At 41.0% G+C, this 20939-nt stretch overlaps 1 protein-coding gene across 1 annotated transcript in view; it reads right to left on the bottom strand.

The window, feature by feature from the left end:
* The window catches only part of dync2h1 (dynein cytoplasmic 2 heavy chain 1), a 561613-nt gene that overhangs the window by 313099 nt on the left and 227575 nt on the right, over window positions 1–20939 (bottom strand). The window contains exons 57-60 of the mRNA XM_060826048.1: window positions 20564–20677; window positions 3835–3995; window positions 1143–1266; window positions 778–899 (exon numbers count right to left, since the gene is read on the bottom strand). Coding sequence (XP_060682031.1) covers window positions 778–899; window positions 1143–1266; window positions 3835–3995; window positions 20564–20677 — 521 coding nt within the window. The remainder of the gene's footprint in view (window positions 1–777; window positions 900–1142; window positions 1267–3834; window positions 3996–20563; window positions 20678–20939) is intronic.

Genomic DNA, 20939 nt, shown 5'->3' with positions numbered 1-20939 from the left:
ATGATAAGCAGACAGGAAAATGCAATTAAGACCATAACTACGTCTTCCATGATCTTATTAAATAATACAGCTGAGACAAAGGGCCTCCTCCTGTCCCAGTGTTCCAAGTTCTTTTGCATGCTTGGACAAAGCATTGACAGAGAAAAAACATGAGGGAATTATATGCTTCTCTTCTACTGAAACGGCACAAAGCTTGAACATATTCCTTTGGTTGACAGACAATATATATCCTGCATTTGAAAGTATGCTTTGGACAATGAGAATCGAGTAACCAACAAATCAACAACTCCTAACCCTGTGGTATATAAAATGTTGTATTTAATGTTGTATTTGTCAGAAATTTGGCATTCTTTCACTTTTCCTGAAGAGCACAAGAGGAGCATCATTGGCAACTTTCTTTCTCTTCAAACAATATTGAAGAGCTGTACTTAAAATGTGAGCAGTATATATCTATTTAATAACAGATGTCAGATAGTAAGTTATATTCCATAACCTGGTATCTAGGTTCAGGTTTGTTTTTATTTATAAAGCCCTTGGGTTTCCCACAAGATTTAGTATATGACTGATATTTCCTCCATTATTCTATACCGTTGTAATTCAATCCCTGACATCAATTATTCTGCATGCAAATAATGAGCAGATGGTACACTACCATACAGATTTCCCCTCCACTTTGAACACAGACAACAGGAAATACTTCACAAAGATGAGAATCAAGCAACATAAATCAATAAAATATATAGAGAAGAATTACTGACACAATCTTTAAGTACTCACTCAACTAATGCAGCCTGTTCTTTTTCAAGAGGTTGAATCTTCTCCAGCACATATGAATATTTCACATTAGCTCGGACCCATGCAGCCAATGGAGCAGCCGCAGCACTGGCGCGCTTGGCATTCTGTAAATTATCAAATTCATAGCACATTTCACAGATTTCACACAATACAAACAAAATAAATTTGAACTTCAGATTATTACAACTGCAAGAGTTTCTAGCAATATCAAAACAAAAATCATGGTTCATTCTGATGTCAAGAAAATTTAATGAACAAACAGCATTAATTGTTTTATTTTCCAACTGTCATTCACTTACTTATTTCTAATAAACTTACACAAAACAACCTTCTATTATCAATTATACCTTGGGGTCAAATGAAGCACTGTTTTTCTGTAAGAGTCCTTCTACACTCTCTCGTATTTCTCTGCTGATATTCCAGGCATCAAAAGTTGCTATCTCTTCTCTCACTCCCCGTTTTGCCAAGAAACTGTGATAATCAAAATCACATGTTAAAGTGCCAAGTTCTTTCAAATCAGGCATTGACACCTCATTATATTACAAACTATTTTGTGTAAAATATGTTTTGTTTGTGTGGAGAAATAATTGGTATCAAGCCTTTTTTTAAATAAAAGAGCTAAAGTACATTTAACCATTTTCAAAAAGCAACCACTTTTTTCAACTAATAAATACAATGCATGATTTGGCTTCAGATATCACTCCATTGAATATTTGTTTACTTATACCAGAGGTGTTTGGAATCTTTTCCTAAGAAGAACATTCAACAAATATAAAGATTCTTCTGTTGACTCTTTAAAACACTGAGCTGAACAAGGTAGTGCTGTAGAACAGAGAGACCTAGGGAACATAGGTACATAATTTCTTGAAATTTGTGTCACAGATAAATAGGGTGGTTAAGAAGGCATTTAGCACACTTGTTTTCATTATCCAGACCACAGAGTATAGGAGTTGGAAAGTCATGTTGAGGCTTTACAAGACATTGATGAGGCTTCTTCAGGAGTACTGTGAGCAGTTCTGGTCACCCTGCTAAAAAAGAATGTTATTAATTTGGAGAAGCTTCAGAAAAGACTTACCATGATGTTGCCAGGAATGGAAGGTTTGAGTTAGAAAAGTAGGCTGGATAGGCTGGGACATTTTTCACTGGGATTAAAATGGGACATTTTGCCATACATTAAGAATATTTCTGAACTGACAGCCAGACTACTGTGACCACTAGGACTCATAACAGCACACAAACCAACAGCCACTCTCAGACAACAACTCACCAGGACAAAGGACCCGATACCCTGCATGAGCAAAACCAACGTAGTGTACAAAATCCCATGCAAGGACTGCACAAAACACTACATAGGACAAACAGGAAGACAGCTAACGATCCGTATCCATGAACACCAACTAGCCACGAAACGACATGACCAGCTATCCTGAGTAGCCACACACGCAGATGACAAGCAACATGAGTTCGATTGGGACAACATTACTATCAAGGCAAACAGAGAACAGCCAGGGAATTCCTAGAGGCATGGCACTCATCCACAGATTCTATCAACAAACGCAGCGACCTGGACCCAATATACCGGCCACTGCAGCGGACAGCTGGAACTGACAACCGGAAGCGGCAGAGACAAACCACTATAAATGCCGGAGGAAACTTCACAGAAGCGCTTCACAGGTGGCTCCCAAGCACTGAGAATGTCACCTAGACAGGGGACGAAACGTCTGCAACACAAATTCCTAGCTCGGTGAGCAGAACCACAACAATTTTTCACTGGAGTACAAGAGGTTGAGACATGACCTTATGGGGGTGTTTAAAATCATGAGAGGCATAAACAAGGTGAATAGCAAAAGTCTTTGCCTGAGGGTGGTGGAGTTCAAAACTAGGAGCACATTTTTAAGGTGAGAGGAGAAAGATTTAAAAAGAAAATGAGGAGCAACTTTTGTTTTAGACAAGAATGGTTGCGTGAATAAACTGCCAGAGGAAGTGGTGGATACAGGTATGGTTATAACATTTAAAAGACATTTAGATAAGTATATTAATAAGAAAGGTTTGAAGGAATATGTGCCAATCTGAGGCAAGTGGGACTAGTTTAGTTTGGGAACATAGTCAGCATGGACTAGTTGAACCAAAAGGGTCTGTTTCCAGGATAAATGACTCTGTGACTCTATAACACCTAAAATCAGGCTACATCTCATTGGTTTCATATTAGCATGGGAACTAACTTGTTCAGCTAATGCAAAACCACTTAATTATATGCACAAAAAAGTGATTTTGTCCTTTCTACAATTGTTCTTTTAATTAAAAGTGAAGAACCAATGCTGAGATGAAGATAAACAAAGTACTGCAAATGTTGGAAATCTGAAACAAAAAAAAGAGTCCTGAAGAAACACAGGTCTGGGATTTTACAATTGACCTCATCATCCCAGGCTACAAGAATCATCAACAAGCCTTAATTCTGAATACAACTTGATGGGTTCTCTGGAGTCCATCTACGGGAGGAAGAGGCCAGATAAAGGGAAGCTTTGAACAGGGAATGAATACAATTTAAACTACATTCTAAAAATCAAACAGTAGCTTCTTATAATTTTGTAAGATAGGAATAACATTAAATGAAGAACAGACTAAAAATATATCCTTAAATTATATTATTTGATCCAATCTTGATTACAGACCACAAGAAAACTTACTGGAATTGAGAACGTCACACTTTGGTAGCAAGAAAAAAATTAGTTGACAATGAAACCAAGCTATTTTGGCACAGCAAAGAAAAACCTTTGAACTTTATCGAATCAAGTGGCCGTCATATCACATACCATTACCAGTAGATGAAAATAGGGGAATGTTTCTAATTCAAAACATCCTCAATTTAGTATGTTTTATACAGACATAAAATGAAATGTCTACAATTATCCTGTGCACGAATGCTGCATTTGAACATGAGAGATGATGGTACACACAATAAATGCAGCATTTGAACATGAACAATACAACATCCTGATTGTCTGATACAATATGGATTACTACCTCAAAAATCCTCACCTTTTCATGCTGACCCATGAGGTATCAAAAATACCCATCAAACGTAACACTCCCTCCAAAATATCCCTGATGACATCAGGTGGCATTCGTAGTGACCGGATTTCTGAGAGTGATTCTGGCTTTATATTTCCCACAGCTCGTTTGGCTTCATCTACATGAGGCTGAAAATGAAAAAAAAGAACTGGAAATGTTGCCGCTGCCTTTTGGTGCCACAAGTGGTGCAATGTTGAGACATATGGATGAAGTTTAACATTACAATTCAGAGAAAAGTATCACGTACCTAGACGTTTGAGAAAGTAGGTTTATCAATCAATTTTTCATTGTGGCAGGGAATTAACATCCAACTATTGGACTACCAAACCAAATACAGCAGGTTAACATCACGTTTACCCATGACCACTTATTGCATACAAAGAATTCCAAAGTTATGGATGGTTACAACATCAAAGGAAGTCATTTAAATTCAAAGACTCAGTTGTTTATAAAAACAATGCAGCTAGTGTTATGATCAGCTAAGCAGGAATCAAATGGCTTCCTCTTTTTCCACTCTATTTGACTACAAGAGATACTCTTGTCAATTCTCATCATAGAATCCCTACAGTGTGAACACAGGCCATTTGGTCCGATACGTCCACATCGACTCTTCAAAGAGAATCCCACCCAGACCCATTCCCCTACCCTATTACTCTACATTTTGTTGTGGTTCTGTTCGCCGAGCTTGATAATTTGTATTGCAGCCGTTTCGTATACTGGACCCAACATACCGGCCACTGCAGCGGACAGCTGGAACTGACAACCGGAAGCGGCAGAGACAAACCACTATAAATGCCAGAGGAAACATCAAGCACTTCACAGGAGGCTCCCAAGCACTGAGGATGTCACCCAGACAGGGGATGAAACGTCTGCAACACAAATTCCTAGCTCGGTGAACAGAACCACAACAATGAGCACCTAAGCTACAAATCTTCTCACAAACGTTGAACTCTACATTTTCCCTGATTAATGCACTTAGCCTTCACATCTCTGAACACTATGGGCCATTTTACATGGCCAATTCACCTAACCTGCACATCTTTCAACTGTGGGAGGAAACCCATGCAGACATAGGAAGAATGTGCAAACTCCACACAGACAGTCGCCCGCAGCTAGAACTGAACCCCGATCCCTGAAGTTGTGAAGCAGCAGTGCTAACCACTGAGCCACAATACAGTGTGTGTTTAACTGGCTACCTGTTCCGATCACAAAAGACACAGGCAGACTGTTTTTCTTGAATTTTAAAGAAAATGTAGGTTAGCTTTGGTTGTACACAACCCGGATTAAATCAAATGATAAAATATTGACTTTTCAGGCACACACATACAGGTTAGAATGGGGAAGAGCAGCTCAATTAAGTTGTGGTGAGTGTTGAGGCTTCAGGATGATTTCAATGGTTTGGCTACTTTTCCCTCAAAAGGGGAGAAAAACAGCGGGAAATACTCTCAGAAATCAATAACACATCCCCTCTAAAGCTTTCAAATCTTTCTTAAATTCCAGAGTCCAGGGCTGGATATAATACTCCACTGTCCTACAAATATTAATTGTAACTTCTATGCTTTGAAATTTTATACAAAGTCAGGATCACATATGCCAGTTTTACCACTTTCACCATCCACCCTCCTACATACATAAATTCAAACATTGCCATTCAATGACGTGCACACACAGCTCGAATTTCCCTGTTCCTGTATCCTTTTTGGAATTGTACCCTTTTGTTGACATTTCCTCTTCTTATTCATTCTATCAAAATATATCAGTTCACTTGTCTGCTGTAAACTGGATCTACCATGAGTCATACTTATAGAAAACTGGGGGACAGTTAGCTAAGTTGGTGTGAAAGGCTAGTTTGCAATACAGAGTGACACCAACAGCATAGGTCCAAATCCTGTACTGGCTTACGTTACCAGAAAGGTCTCTCCTTCTCAATCTCTCCTCTTACCTTAGGTGTGCTGACCCTTGTGTTAAACTAGCACCACTCTAACAAAAGAACAGCCGAATTGTCCAAAAGGATAATGGCAACTTTTACAGCATGGAAAAGGATCCTTCAGCCCACTGCATCTACCTTGGTCAAAAACAATCACCTAACCATTCTAATCCCATTTTCCAACACTAGACCTTGTATGCCTTGTTGTCACAAGTACACATTTAAATACATCTTAAATGTTATGAGGGTTTCTGCATCTACCACCGTTACAATCAGAGTTCCAGATTCCAAACAAAGCTTTTCCCCACATTTCCTGTAAACATTCTGCCCCTTCCCTTAAATCTATGGTCGTTGGCCATGCAGCAAGGGAGAACAATTCTTCCTATCTCTGCCCTTTATAATTTTATATGTTTCAATTATGTCCTTCTCAATCTCCTCTGCTCTGACATAGTCTATCCAATCTCGCTTCATAAATGAAACTCTCCAGTCCAAGCAACATAGTAAATCTCCTCTGGTGGGCGGCACAGTGGCACAGTGGTTAGCACTGCTGCCTCACAGCGCAGAAACCCAGGTTCAATTCCCGCCTCAGGCGACTGACTGTGTGGAGTTTGCACGTTCTCCCCATGTCTGCGTGGGTTTCCTCCGGGTGCTCCGGTTTCCTCCCACAGTCCAAAGATGTGCGGGTTAGGTGAATTGGCCAAGCTAAATTGCCCGTAGTGTTAGGTAAGGGGTAAATGTCGTTGCATGGGTTGGTTGTGCTTCGGCGGGTCGGTGTGGACTTGTTGGGCCGAAGGGCCTGTTTCCACACTGTAAGTAATCTAATCTAATCTGAATGCTCTCCAGTGCTATCACACTCCTCCGATAATGTTAGATTCCAGAACTGCACACAATACACAGGCTGTGGCCCTACTAATATTTGATACAATGTCAGCATAACCCACCGCTTCTCTTAAACTCTTAAGCCTCAATCACTTTATCCACTTGTCCTGATATCTTAGAGGACTGTTGGACATGCACACTAAGGTCCCTCTGATCCTCTGTGTTTTCCAGGGTCCTACCATTCTTCATGTATTCCCTTCCCTTGTTTATGCTCCAAAGTGTATCACCTCACACTTCTCCATATTGAATTCTATTTGCCACTGATTGGCCCATCCTCTTATACTCTAAGTTATCCGCTTCACTATTTATCATTCCACCAATTTTTGTATATGTTAACTCACTGATCCTCCCTACTACTGTCACATCTAAATCATGTATATGTACCACAACAGCAAGGACCCCAACATTGACTCCTGTGGGACCTCATTGAACACAGCCTTCTAACCGAAAAACATTCCTCAACCATCACCCTCTGCTTTCTTCCAGTCAGCCAACTGTGGATCCAATTTGTGAAACTTGCTTGGATCCCATAGGCTCTCATCTTTGCTATGTCTCCCATGAGGGCCCTAATCAAAAGCCTTGCTGTAGTCCAAGTAAGAGGTGTATGTCCTCATCTATACACCTGATAACCTCCGAGAAAAATTCAGTAAATTTGGTCAGACATGACCTTCCCTGAACACAACCATGCTGATTGCTCTTGATTAATCCCTGCCTCTACAAACGTAGGCAAGTTATGTCCCTGAGAATTGCTTCCAATAGTTTCCCCATCCCTGGGGTTAAAGTGAGCAGCCTGTAGTTTCCTTGTTTATTCCTTGCTCCCTTTGAATATCTGGCGCACACTGTGTGTTTTTGGTCACTATGTTTAAGAAAATATTTACTTACATTGGAGGTTCAATAAATTCATCTCTGGGGTGAAGTGATTATTGAGGATTCAAAGAAAATTGGACTTACATACTCTGGACCTTAGCAGAATGAAAGGTTACATCATTGAAATGTACAAGATTCTAAAAGGATTTGCTAGAATAGACTGTTTCCACTACTGAAAGAATACAAAATGTCAGGGTAGTCTTTGGATAAGAGGCTAAGATGAGAAGAAATTTCTTCACACAATGGGTTGTGAATCATTGGAATTCACTGCCTCAGAGGGTCGTAAAGTCTCCATAATTTCAGATAGAGTAATAAAGTCATAGAGTCATACAGCATAGGAACAGATTTTTCAGTTCAACCAGTCCCTGTCGACTATAATACCAAACTAAACTAGTCCCACCTGCCTGCACTTGGCCCATATCCCTGCAAACCTCTTTTATCCAAATGTCTTTTAAATATTGTAACTGTACTCACATCCACCACTTCCTCTGGAATTTCCTTCCACACAGCATTTTACATCACTGTGGAAAAAAGTTGCCTCACACCCTTTTTAAATCTTTCTCCTCTCACCTTAAGCATATGCCCCTACTCCTGAAGTCCCCCACCATAGGGAAAAAATACCTACCATTTAAAAACTTCTACAAAGTCACACCTCACCCTCCTAGGCTCCAGTGAACAAAGTGCCAGCCTATTGGGCTTTTCCTTTTAATTCAAACCTTACATCCTGGTCAATCATTTCTGAACCCCCTCCAACTTGGTAATATCCTTCCAATAACAGGGCAACCAGAATTGGACATAGTACTCCATAAGAGGCCTCAGCAACATTCTGTACAGCCTCAACATGACTACCCAAGACTATATTTTTAATTGTATAAGTCCTGCCTTGTTTATTTTATCAAAATGCAAAACCTCATATTTAACTAAATTAAATTCCATCTTCCGCTCCTCAGACCATTGTCCCAACCGATCAAGATCTCTGTGATAGACAGATGTTTGGTGTCTCAGGGAATCCATGGATAAAGCAACACATCAGATGATCTACTCCTGTACCTTTAATTTCTGCTCACCTTTGGGTGGCACAGTGGCTCAGTGGTTAGGGACCCAGTTTCAATTCCAGACTTGGGTGACTGTCTAACTGGAGTTTGCACTTTCTCCCCATGTCTGCATGGGTTTCCCCCCCATTGCCCAAAGAAGGACTTAAACACTCAATAATAAAATCCTGTGGAGTGTTGCTGAATAAACACATCTTGGAGTACAGGTTCTTAGTTCCTTGAACGTGGAATCACGGTGGATGTGATCCATACGGATTTCAATAAGGCATTTCACACGGTTCCTCATGGTAGACCGGTTAGCAAGGTGAGATCACATGGAATATATGAAAAAGTAGCCATTTGGATATAGAACTAGCTCAAAGGTAGAAGACAGAGGGTGGTGGTGGAGGGTTGTTTTTCAGGCCAGAGACCTGTGACCAATGGTGTGCCACAAGGATTGGTGCTGGGTCCACTGTTTTTTATCATTTATATAAATGATTTGGATGTGAACATAGGAGATATAGTTAGCAAGTTTGCAGATGACACCAAAATTGGAGGTGTAGTGGACAGCAAAGAAGGTTACCACAAAAGTACAACGGATCAGATGGGCCAATGGGCAGAGGAGTGCAGATGAAGTTTAATTTAGATAAATGTGAGGTACTGCATTTTGGAAAGGCAAATTAAGGCAAGAGTTATACATTTAATTCTAAGCTCCTGGGGAGTGTTGCTGAACAAAGAGATCTTGGATTGCAGGTTCATAGTTCCTTGAAAGTGAAGTCAAAGGTCGAGACGATAGTGAAGCATGTATTTGGTATGCTTTCCTTTATTGGTCAGAGCATTGAGTATAGGAGTTGGGATGTCATATTGCGGCTGTACAGGACATTGGTTAGGCCACTTTTGGAATACTGTGTGCAATTCTGAGCTTCCTGCTACAGGAAGGATGTTGAAAGAGTTCAGAAAAGATTTACAAGGACGTTACCAGGGTTGGAGGGAATGAACTATAGGTAGCGGCTGCATAGACTAGGGTTACTTTCCCTGGAGTGTGGAGGACCATAAACAAGGTCTTTTCCCTGGCATCAGTGAGTCCAAAACTTGAGGGCATAGGTTTAAGGTGAGAGAGGAAGGATTTAAAAGGGACCTGAGGGGCAGTTTTTTCATACAGAGGGTGGTGCATGTATGGAATGAGCTACCAGAGGAAGTGGTGGAGCTTGGCACAATTACATTTAAAAGGCATCTGGATGGGTATATGAATAGGAAGGCTTTAGGGGGATATGGGCCAAGTGCTGGCAAATGGGACTAGATTTATTTTGGATATCTGGTCGGCATGAACAAGTTGGACTGAAGGGACTGTTTCCATGCTGTTTATCTCTATTACTGTATGTTCAAGTTAAGTGGATTGGCCATGCTAAATTGCCATTGTGTCCAGGGAAGTGCAAGTTAAGTGGGGCTGTGGGTAGAAATCGGATGCTCTTCGGACGGTCAGTGCAGACTCGATGGGCCAAATAGATTCCCTACAGTGCAGGTAGAGGCTATGCTTCTATACCTGCACACTGGCCCCTTCCAAACATTATTTTTCCCACTTCTTTCCATCCATCTATGAACTGAGTGATAGAGAGTGAAAACAGAAAATATTTCAGTCTGGAGTATTTCCTCTCGGAAAAGGAATATTCTCTTTCATTCATATTATCAAGCCTGGGGCTGCTTAAATTGCAATTTTAGCATTGGTAATGACAATGTGCACTTTACATATTTTACTGTAAGTACAATAAATAGTTCAGCATCAATTTGAAAGTACCACCTGTTTCTCTAAAAATCAAGATTTCCATCGTACCCCTTTGAAAGTAGATCTATTATGAAAGGCTGTCGGCAAAGTAAACAGAAACCATGGGCATTTAAATGTGGACTACCTGCTCTTAGATATGCTGCATCGTCATTTGCTTCTTATCTAACTTACTTGGCTGACAATTTTAATTCCTCATTCCTGCATTACAAATAGTAGCCAGTTTTAATTGGTTTTAAAAAGGCACAAATAACCTGTAATCAATGTGACAAACAGCATTAATTTCCACTTCCCAATCTCAAGTGAAACAATGTGATCCCAGCTGATGTTGTGACTAGACAAGTCAGATTCCAGACAGGAACCTGGCTTGTTAAAACCATAACAAATGAAAATATGATTTAACAAAATTGTCTTTCATTGAAATATAAGCACATTCTGCAGGTTTTACTTTAACATTGAAAGGGAAGTATTTTGGAAGGAATGAAGATGAAATAGAATAATCCAAACAATCTAGTTAGCACACAAAATTCAAAGTCTTTAAACACAAAGTAAAAGTATTATCCCATTAATCCCAAAACACTCCTTCATAAGTTGAAAGAAGCAAAACAGTTTTTGCACACACCCAAAACACATCCCATTACTGTTCCCAAAACACTACTTGTACAATACTCACATTATAGTCCCTGAATCTAACAGCTCTATCGGCTTAAGTCACTTACAACTTCAGAGTTTAAACTGGAATCGTGATGGCTTCTTCTTTGAGCAGCCACAAACCAGAGCTTTGCTGTACACACAGCTTTAAGTAAATGCTTCAGTGTTTCAGTCTCAACACTTCTAATATGGAACTAACATTCATTCTTCAGCCCAAGGTAATCTAAGTTAGTACACCCTTCTTAGGAGCACCTTTCCACTCAGCCATCCTATTCCAAGGTCTTTACAGTCAGAAGTCACACAACACCAGGGTATAGTCCAACAGGTTTATTTGAAATCACAAGCTATCGGAGCAAAGGAGCAGCATTCTGAAAGCTTGTGATTTCAAACAAACTTGTTGGAATATAACCTGGTGTCATGTAACTTTTGATTTTGTCCAACCCATTCCAACACCGGCACCTCCACATCAAGGTCTTCACAGGACTGCCCCTCTCAAAATCAAAAGTGAAACTAAAAGTCTCTTCATTATGGGTGTTTCCCTTAAGTTTAAAATAAAACAAATTTCAGAACTCTAAAAAACCTTTAAGGCTCCATTATTTACCATGCTGAGTTGCAAAATAATCTAATAAACAAAAGTCCATGAGTCAGGAACATCCATTCACACTGCAGCCAGGCTTCAAAAGCTATTTTTGAAAGAAATCACCAGGGTTACAAAACTACTTACAAGTTAGTTAACTTCACATACAGAGAAAATCCATATGTTACTAACTCAAAACCAGAAAGTCAAACTCACACCAAATATCATTTAAATTTTATGCATTTAAATCCCACAATTTATATTACAACAGGCATGCAAGTGAATGTGAGCTCTCACTGATAGCCTACAGATCCGAGCTACAAGTTAAAGTAGAATGGAGTAAAGTTAGCTAATGGTTCTTAGAAATACTACAAAGACCTTTCCAGCTCTTGCAGAGGCAGCCATTGAAGAAAAAATGGAGAGGGAGAAAATGGAAGCCAGAGTTCTGCTCAAACTGTTCTCACTCCTCCCCCATCTTGGACCAATCACATTCTACCTTGCAGTCAGAGCCTCATATAGTCGAGTACAGGTATACTCCTTCACAAGTGCAGGTGAATTGGAGCAATCAAAACAGAGGAATAGGCAGTCAGTCAGAAAGTGATACAGCACAGAACAGCTTTCAAGTCTGCGCTAACCCATCTACATTAACCCACTTTCCAGCACTAGACCCATAGCCTTGAATGTTATGACATTTCAAGAGCGCATCCACATAATTTTTAAAAGTAGCACATCAACTACCACATGCCCCAGGCGCTTCATTCCAGATTCTCACCACTCTCTGGCTGAAAATATTTTTCCTCAAATCCCCCCAAAACCTCCTGCCCTTCACCTTATAATTATTCCCCTTGTGATCTCTTCATCTAAGTGAAACAACTGCTTCATATCCACCCTACCTATGCCGCTCAGAATGTATGCACCTCTATCGGGTTCTCTTTCAGCCTTCTCTGCAAAATGAAAACAATCCAAACCCATCCAGCATCTTTTCGCAGCGAAAATATTCCAACCCAGATTTTAAAGAATACTTTCAATTAAACCTAGAATGAACAGGCATGCAATAGACAAAGCCCGCTGACACCAAATACATACACATCAATCTACACTGTATTTGCTTACAGTGCAAGTTCACAGTAATCCAAAATGAACACTGATACAATGAAGTGGAAATGAACCTTCTCCAAAACAATTACTTGTCACGTGTACAAAATAAATCCAACTGACATAGTTGGATCAGGAAGAACAAAGACGAACGATGTTAAAAATTCACAATAGTCAACACTGTCTAGAAGTGAAAACATTGACTTATAAATGAGAATCTTTATATTATTTACACAAAACTGTGATGATGCCATTAAATGTTAAGGGACAATGGCTTGTTTCTCTCTTGTTATAAAGTCACAAAGTCAGAGAGATGTACCACACAAAAACCGGTCCATGCCAATCAGATATCCCAACCCAATCTAGTCCCACCTGCCAGCACCCGGCCTATATCCCTACAAACCTTTCCTATTCACACGCCCATCCAAATGCCTCTTAAATGTTGCAATAGTACCAGCCTCCACCATTTCCTCTGGTAGCTCAAACCTTACATGTACCATCTTCTGTATGAAAAGGTTGCCCCTTAGGTCTCTTTTAAGTCTTTCCCCTCTCACCCTAAACCTATGCCCTCTAGTTCTGGACTCTCCCACCCCAGGGAAAAGACTTTGTCTATTTATCCTATCCATCCCCCTCATAATTTTGTAAACCTCTATAAGGTCACCCCTCAGCCTCCAACCCTCCAGGGAAAACAGTCCCAGTCTGTTCAATCTCTCCCGATAACTCAACTCCTCCAACCCTGGCAACAGCCTTCTAAATCTTTTCTGAACCGTTTCAAATTTCACAACATCCTTCTGATAGGAAGGAGACCAGAAATGCACGTAATATTCCAACAGTGGTCTAACCAATGTCCTACAGCTGCAACATGACCTCCCAACTTCTGAACTCAATACTCTGGCCAATAAAGGAAAGCATACCAAACACCTTCTTCACTATCCTATCCACCAGCGACTCCACATTCAAGGAGCTGTGAACCTGTAATGCAAGGTCTCTTTGTTCAGCTACACTCCCAAGGAGCTTTCCATTAAGTCCTGCTAAGATTTGCTTTCCCAAAATGCAGCACCTCATATTTAGCTGAATTAAATTCCATCTCAGCTCAATGGCCATCTGATCAAGATCCTGTTGTAATCTGAGGTAACCCTCTTCGCTGTCCACGACACCTCCAATTTTGGTGATATCTACAAACTTACTAACTGTATCTCTTATGCTTGCATTCAAATCATTTATATAAATGACAAAAAGTAGTGGATCCAGCACCGACCCTTGTGGCCACTCCACTAGTCACAGGCCTCCAGTCTGAAAAACAACCCTCCACTATCACCCTCGGAATTCTACCTTTGAGACAGTTCTGCATCCAAATGGCTAATTCTCCCTGTATTCCATGAGATGTAACCTTGTTCACCAGTATCCCACGGGGGACCTTGTCGAATGCCTTACTGGTCCATATAGATCACATCTACTGCTCTGCCCACATCAATCCTGTTTGTTACTTCTTAAAAAACCTCAATCAAGTTTGTGAGACATGATTTCCCATGTTGACTATCCCTAATCAGTCCTTGCCTTTCCAAATACATGTCCATCCTGTCCCTCAGGATTCCCTCCAACAACCTGCCCACCAACCTAAAGTCAGGCTCACTGATCTATAGTTCCCTAGCTTGTCCTTACCACCCTTCTTAAACAGAGGTACCACGTTTGCCAACCTCCAGTCTTCCGACACCTCACCTGTGGCTATCGATGATACAAATATCACAGCAAGACTCCCAACAATCACTTCCCTAGCTTTCCACAGAGTTCTAGGGTACACCTGATCAGGTCCTGGGGATTTATCCACCTTCACGCATTTCATGACATCCAGCACTTCCTCCTCTGTAATATGGATATTTTTCAAGCTGTCACCATCTACTTCCCTACATTCTATATCTTCCAGGTCCTTTTCCACAGTAAATACTGATGAAAAAAACTCATTTAGTATCTCCCCCACTTTCTGCAGCTCCACACAAAGGCTGCCTTGCTGATCTTTGAGGGACCCTATTCTCTCCCTAGATACCCTTTTGTCCTTAATGTATTTGTAAAAATCCTTTGGATTGTCCTTAATTCTATTTGCCAAAGCTATCTTAAGTCCCCGTTTTGCCCTCCTGATTTCCCTCTTAAGTATATTCCTACTGCCTTTACACTCTTCTAAAGATTCACTCGATCTATCCTGTCTATACCTTACATTTGCTTCTTTCTTTTTCTGAACCAAACCCTCAATTTCTTTCGTCATCCAGCATTCCCTATAAGTACCTGCCTTTCCTTTCACCCGAACAGGAATACACTGTCTCTGAGCTCTCATTATCTCATTTCTGAAGGCTTCCTATTTTCCAGCCATCCCTTTACCTGCAAAGATCTGCCCCCAATCAGCTTTTGAAAGTTCTTGCCTAATACTGTCAAAATTGGTCTTTCTCCAAATTTGGAACTTCAACTTTTAGATCTGGTCTATCGTTTTCCATCACTATTTTAAATCTAATAGAATTATGGTCGCTGGCCCCAAAGTGTTCCCCCACTGACAGCACAATCACCTGCTCTGCCTTATTTCCCAAGAGTAGGTCAAGTTTTGCACCTTCTTTCGTAGGTACATCCACATACTGAATCAGAAAATTTTCTTGTACACACTTAACAAATTCCTCTCCATCTAATCCCTTAACACTATGGCAGTCCCAGTCTATAAGGAGAAAGTGAGGTCTGCAGATGCTGGAGATCAGAGCTGAAAATGTGTTGCTGGAAAAGCGCAGCAGGTCAGGCAGCATCCAAGGAACAGGAAATTCGACGTTTCGGGCATAAGCCCTTCATCCTGATGAAGGGCTTATGCCCGAAACGTCGAATTTCCTGTTCCTTGGATGCTGCCTGACCTGCTGCGCTTTTCCAGCAACACATTTTCAGCTCAGTCCCAGTCTATGTTTGGAAAATTAAAACCCCCTACCATAACCACCCTATTATTCTTACATATAGCTGAGATCTCCGAACAAATTTGTTTCTCATTTTCCCTCTGGCTATTAGGGGGTCTATAATACAATCCCAATAAGGTGATCATCCTTTTCTTATTTCTCATATTTCTCAGTTTCACCCAAATAACCTCCCTGGATGTATTTCCAGGAATATCCTCCCTCAGTACAGCTGTAATGCTATCCCTTATTAAAAAGATCATCGATAAGGGATAGCATTACAGCTGTACTGAGGGAGGATATTCCCAGAAATACATTCAGGGAAGTTATTTGGGTGAAACTGAGAAATATGAAGATGTTGAAGATGATCACCACCTGGCATTCTAATTGCACAAATGTTACTTGTCAGCCCGGGCCTGGATGAACTTCACATCCAGCTGCATTTGAACACAGATGGCTTTGGTATCTGAGAAGTCGCAAATAGTGCTGAACGCTGTGCAGTCGTCAGCAGACATCTCCATTTCTGACCTTATGATGAATCAGCTGAAGATGATGCATCTAGATACTACCTGGTGGAAATCCAATTGAGATGTCCTGGAGTCAAGATAATTAAACTTCAACAAACACAATCATTTTCTGCATGTTAGGTATGCATTAATCAGAGTAGAATTTGCCCCGGGAGAAAGTGAGGACTGCAAATGCTGGAGATCAGAGCTGAAAATGTGTTGTTGGAAAAGTACAGCAGGTCAGGCAGCATCCAAGGAGCAGGAGAATCGACGTTTGGGGCATAAGCCCTTCTTCAGGATTTTGTCGCACCTTCCCAACTCCCACTAACTCCAGTTTTTCTGGTACTCCTTAATGCCAACACCTTGAAGGCAACCTTGATGTTAAGTTCAGTCACTGTCACCCCTTCTGTGGAATTCAACTCTTTTTCCATGTGTGAACTATGGCTGTAATAAAGTCAGGAGCGAAGTTGTCCTGGCAGAACAGAGCTAAGTGTCAGTGTGGAGATTATTGCTGAGCAAGTGTTTTTAATAGCACCATCAATGACATCTTCCATCACTTCACTGCAGATTGACAGGGTCGTAATTGGATCAGATTTCTCCTGCATTTTTGTGTACAGGACAATTGCCCACATTGTCAGGTAGATGCCAGTGTTGAAGCTCTACAGGAACAGCTTAGCTACATGCACAGTACATTCTGGAGCCCGCATCTTATTATTATTGCCAGAATGCTGTCAAGACCTGATATCGGGAAGGACTAACACTACCTCTAATGTTTTCAAAGCATCAGCAGCGAGTTGCTAATAAACAAGAATGATCATTGTTAAACACCTAGCTAACAGCCTCATTAATATTCAGTCTCCTATTTTATTAAATTTATCAAACAAGCTAGGCACTGGGTAAACTTGACAGGGAAACCAAAGTGAGCTCCTGGTGGATACAGCTTGTCACTTGCTCCAAACAACTTCCATGTTAGATACTCGGCACCAACATTTCATAGCACGGTCCATGGGCATCAACATACACACAAACCCCACATCCACGGGCACTGGCATCCAACATGTGCCTCTAAGAATCCTCATGGCACAGCTCCAATCCACTTACAGGCTGCTACTGCATTTAATGCTGCACCTTGGACTTCAAAATTGCAGCAAGGATACTGTGCACTCAGACACACAACCCACACGTGGACTTGATCAGGCTGCATCTGCAAGCTTTACACTTCTGTTGTGGCGCATTTTCAATCTGAATGTACCTGGATATTCCCTGCCTTACCTTCATTTTCACGCTTTTCCCCCTCAGCCAGATATCAGGCCTTTGCTTTGCTGTTTAGCACAGTCACAAAACAACAGTGGTTGTCCCACACACCTCAGTCAAGTCAAGAGGGATAACCTTCACTCTGGGGATCCACAGTAAGTCAACAGCAGCCTTCAGTAGCAGTCCAAGGCTTGCTCAGCACACAGTCAGAGTCAGGATCAACCGGGATAAAAGATGAGGAATCAAAGATTGGGCAGCCCGTCACCTGTCTTGACTCTTTCTGCCCTGTTGTAGGATATTTTCCTCTTGGAAGCAGAGAAAGGGGGAGTTATTAGGAAGATGAAAATTAATGGCATTGCTATTGCATTTGTTGCAGGTGGGAGGTGACCCAAGTGAGTGAATAGGCAGCACAGTGGTTGGTAGGGTGAGAGTGAAAGTGAGAGGGTGAGAGTGAGACATTGAAAAGAATATGATGACACTCACTCTGGCAGAGTGGAAAAGAACTTTAGATTAGATTACTTACAGTGTGGAAACAGGCCCTTCGGCCCAATAAGTCCACAACGACCCGCCGAAGCGCAACCCACCCATACCCCTACATTTACCCCTTATCTCACACTACAGGCAACTTAGCATGGCCAATTCACCTGACCCGCACATCTTTGGACTGTGGGAGGAAACCGGAGCACCCAGAGGAAACCAGACCACCCGGAGGAAACCCACGCAGACACGGGGAGAACGTGCAAACTCCACACAGTCAGTCGACTGAGGCGGGAATTGAACCTGGGTCTCTGGCGCTGTGAGGCAGCAGTGCTAACCACTGTGCCACTGCGCCGCCCACAATGTAGGACTTCTTCCTACATTGCTAGGCATCCTTCCAGATAGAAGAGATTGTTTTTAACAAGGTGGCATTCTCCAAGTAGACTGTCAAAGTCTGATGATGTGGTGTGCACTGCTGGTTCTGGGGGAGGAGGAAATCCCATGTCAGCACCACCCCATTTTACAGGACCTCTAGTATCTTTCCAACAAAGTGTTCAAATATAATCCCCATTCGCCATCTCTGAGGAAAACGTGCAAACCCATACAATGCAGGATCAGACTGGTACGGTTTGTCAAAGTATCCAATGAGCTTTCAAAGATGGCATTGGTGACAGGGATGCCAGTCTTTGGGCAGACATTCATTTGTTCTGGACATGAGAAACATCGTAAGGTGGGGGAGCTAATTAATAAAGCAAGTTTGATAAGACACAGTTTACCAAAGTCGTAAACTCACAGAGCCTTGTGGGGATAAACCCTTCTAAGTAACTCAATGCAATTTGGATTTAGCAAAAAAAAAGTAAGATTCAGGTACAGAATACTTCAATGGCTGCTAATTAGTTCAAAATGAATGGCATGAAATCCAGTTTGATTGACTACTGAAAAAAAGCTCGTCCAAGGGGGTCCTTGTTTGTGACATATGGAATCAAGGGTTTATTGTACCTATGAGAATCCAGCCACAGCAGCAAATCTCATGATCCTCAAATTCTGACTGGTTGCAGAAGTAGCAAAGTGGATGGAAGCACTGGCCGTGGCAAACATCTATTGCTGGGAAATATACTTTTGTGCGTCAGTTTGCATAAACCCTTTGGGCATCACCAGCAGATCAGTGGAAGGACCTGCAGGCAGAGGTTTCAAAGTTGTGGAAACCATACCTGCTACTGAGAATTACAAAGAAGCAGGTCTTGCTCCAGGAGGCTCAATATATCAATAATTTGATGGGCACTGTGCTCCGTCATGTCTAGAAAGCTCATCAGTCTGTTTACCCTCTGTCGCCAAGTCTAAGCTGAGCACAGCCCCCATCAAATTATTGATATTTTGAGCCTCCTGGAACAAGACCTGCTTCTCAGTGGCAGGTCTGCACATCCACTTTTTATTGGGATTACAGACCATTGAGGAGAAGGCTTCTTTTGTTGTTGATGTTACTTATTTTGTTCCTCATCAGAGGTCAAAGTTGAAACTGATCAAGTAGTTCCCTTGTTACTGGGAAGGCTGACAATGGGGAAGTGCAGACTATAAAGGCAAATAAACTATAAGATGGCAAAAATGAAAGTCAAATTCACTTCTAAATTAATAAAAATAAAATTTCAGAAACAGAAAGAAGTAGTCATTCATGTGTCAGTTTCAAAGGTGTCCACTACACAACCCCTCAAATCAGTCCCATCCTTTCCTCTTGTTCAATCTGGTTCTTGTTGCCAGAACCCCACGCACTGACAGTTAGAGATAGAACCCAAAAATTCAATGCACACAATTACAACTTTTAGTAATAGACCTGCTACTGCAAAGAGCTGCTCAGCATTATAGCTAGTACTTTGGAGTTTGCAAAAAAAGTGAACATCATTGGGTTCATATCAGCTTGCTGCAAACAAACTGGCACTTTTTGTTCTTTTAATCCACTCCAAGCATAATCATGTCGCTATCTAGGAAAGTTAAAAGTACCACCAATATGGTGAAAGAAATACATATTATGTGTCCAATTGTATTCAGCTGAAAATGTGTTGCTGGTCAAAGCACAGCAGGCCAGGCAGCATCTCAGGAATAGAGAATTCGACGTTTCGAGCATAAGCCCTTCATCAGGAATGCCTGATGAAGGGCTTATGCTCGAAACGTCGAATTCTCTATTCCTGAGATGTTGCCTGGCCTGCTGTGCTTTGACCAGCAACACATTTTCAGCTGTGATCTCCAGCATCTGCAGACCTCATTTTTTACTCCAATTGTATTCAACCATCTTGAATTACTAATTTAATTGAGAATGACAGTGGAATTTCAAATGGCCTCAGTTTTTGGAAAATAAGATATGATTTCTTCTCCTGATACCCATGGAATGATCCGAGTGGCAAATGCTCATCTGTAGGTGTTGGGATTACACATTAAAAGAACAGTCATAAGACAATATAAAAGAACTGTATGAAAATTAGAAGCATTGAATAGCAATTAATTTCCCAGCTCTGAACTACTACAGCATTTTTTGCAGGTCATCTACTCATTACCATTATCAAAAATAACTCTAGGAAAATGAACTTAAAATGTAACAAGTATATTGAATCCCATCTATTTATTTTTCAAGTAAAAAGCTTGCATTCTATTTTGTTGTTTCTTTCTTTTTAATCCCTTTTGATCTTTTTGATAGCAGATACTCTTAATGTTCTGCAAACAATCATATAGCAAAGAGCATTACCTGAACCTGTTTAAGTTCATTGTCAATTACACTTTTTCGCTTTTCAATCTTTACTACTTCCTCAGCTATTTTCTGTTTGATCTGTTCCATTTCAGTTTTCTGTTCACTCGCATTCTGTCAAAAAAAACGCAGATTTCAATAATTGTATTAGCTTCGATAATCATTTCAAAACTGATGTAGAACCAAAAGATGCAGAGTGAAAAAAGTTATCAAAATGACAAGCAATAACTTTCCATTCAAGCCACAAGAGCACGAATTTTACCCAACTCAAATAAGTTATATGTTAAAGGGAAAACAGGGTACAGAAGAATCTGGTGTCAAACAAGATCCAAGCCAGTCAGTGAGACAGAAGCCAAGGCATCTTCCTTAATGCTGA

The sequence above is a fragment of the Hemiscyllium ocellatum genome, chromosome 6 (assembly GCF_020745735.1).
Source record: "Hemiscyllium ocellatum isolate sHemOce1 chromosome 6, sHemOce1.pat.X.cur, whole genome shotgun sequence".
In the NCBI taxonomy this organism is placed as follows: domain Eukaryota; kingdom Metazoa; phylum Chordata; class Chondrichthyes; order Orectolobiformes; family Hemiscylliidae; genus Hemiscyllium; species Hemiscyllium ocellatum.
Note: the sequence above shows the minus strand (reverse complement) of the source record. Positions and strands in the feature narration are given on the sequence as shown.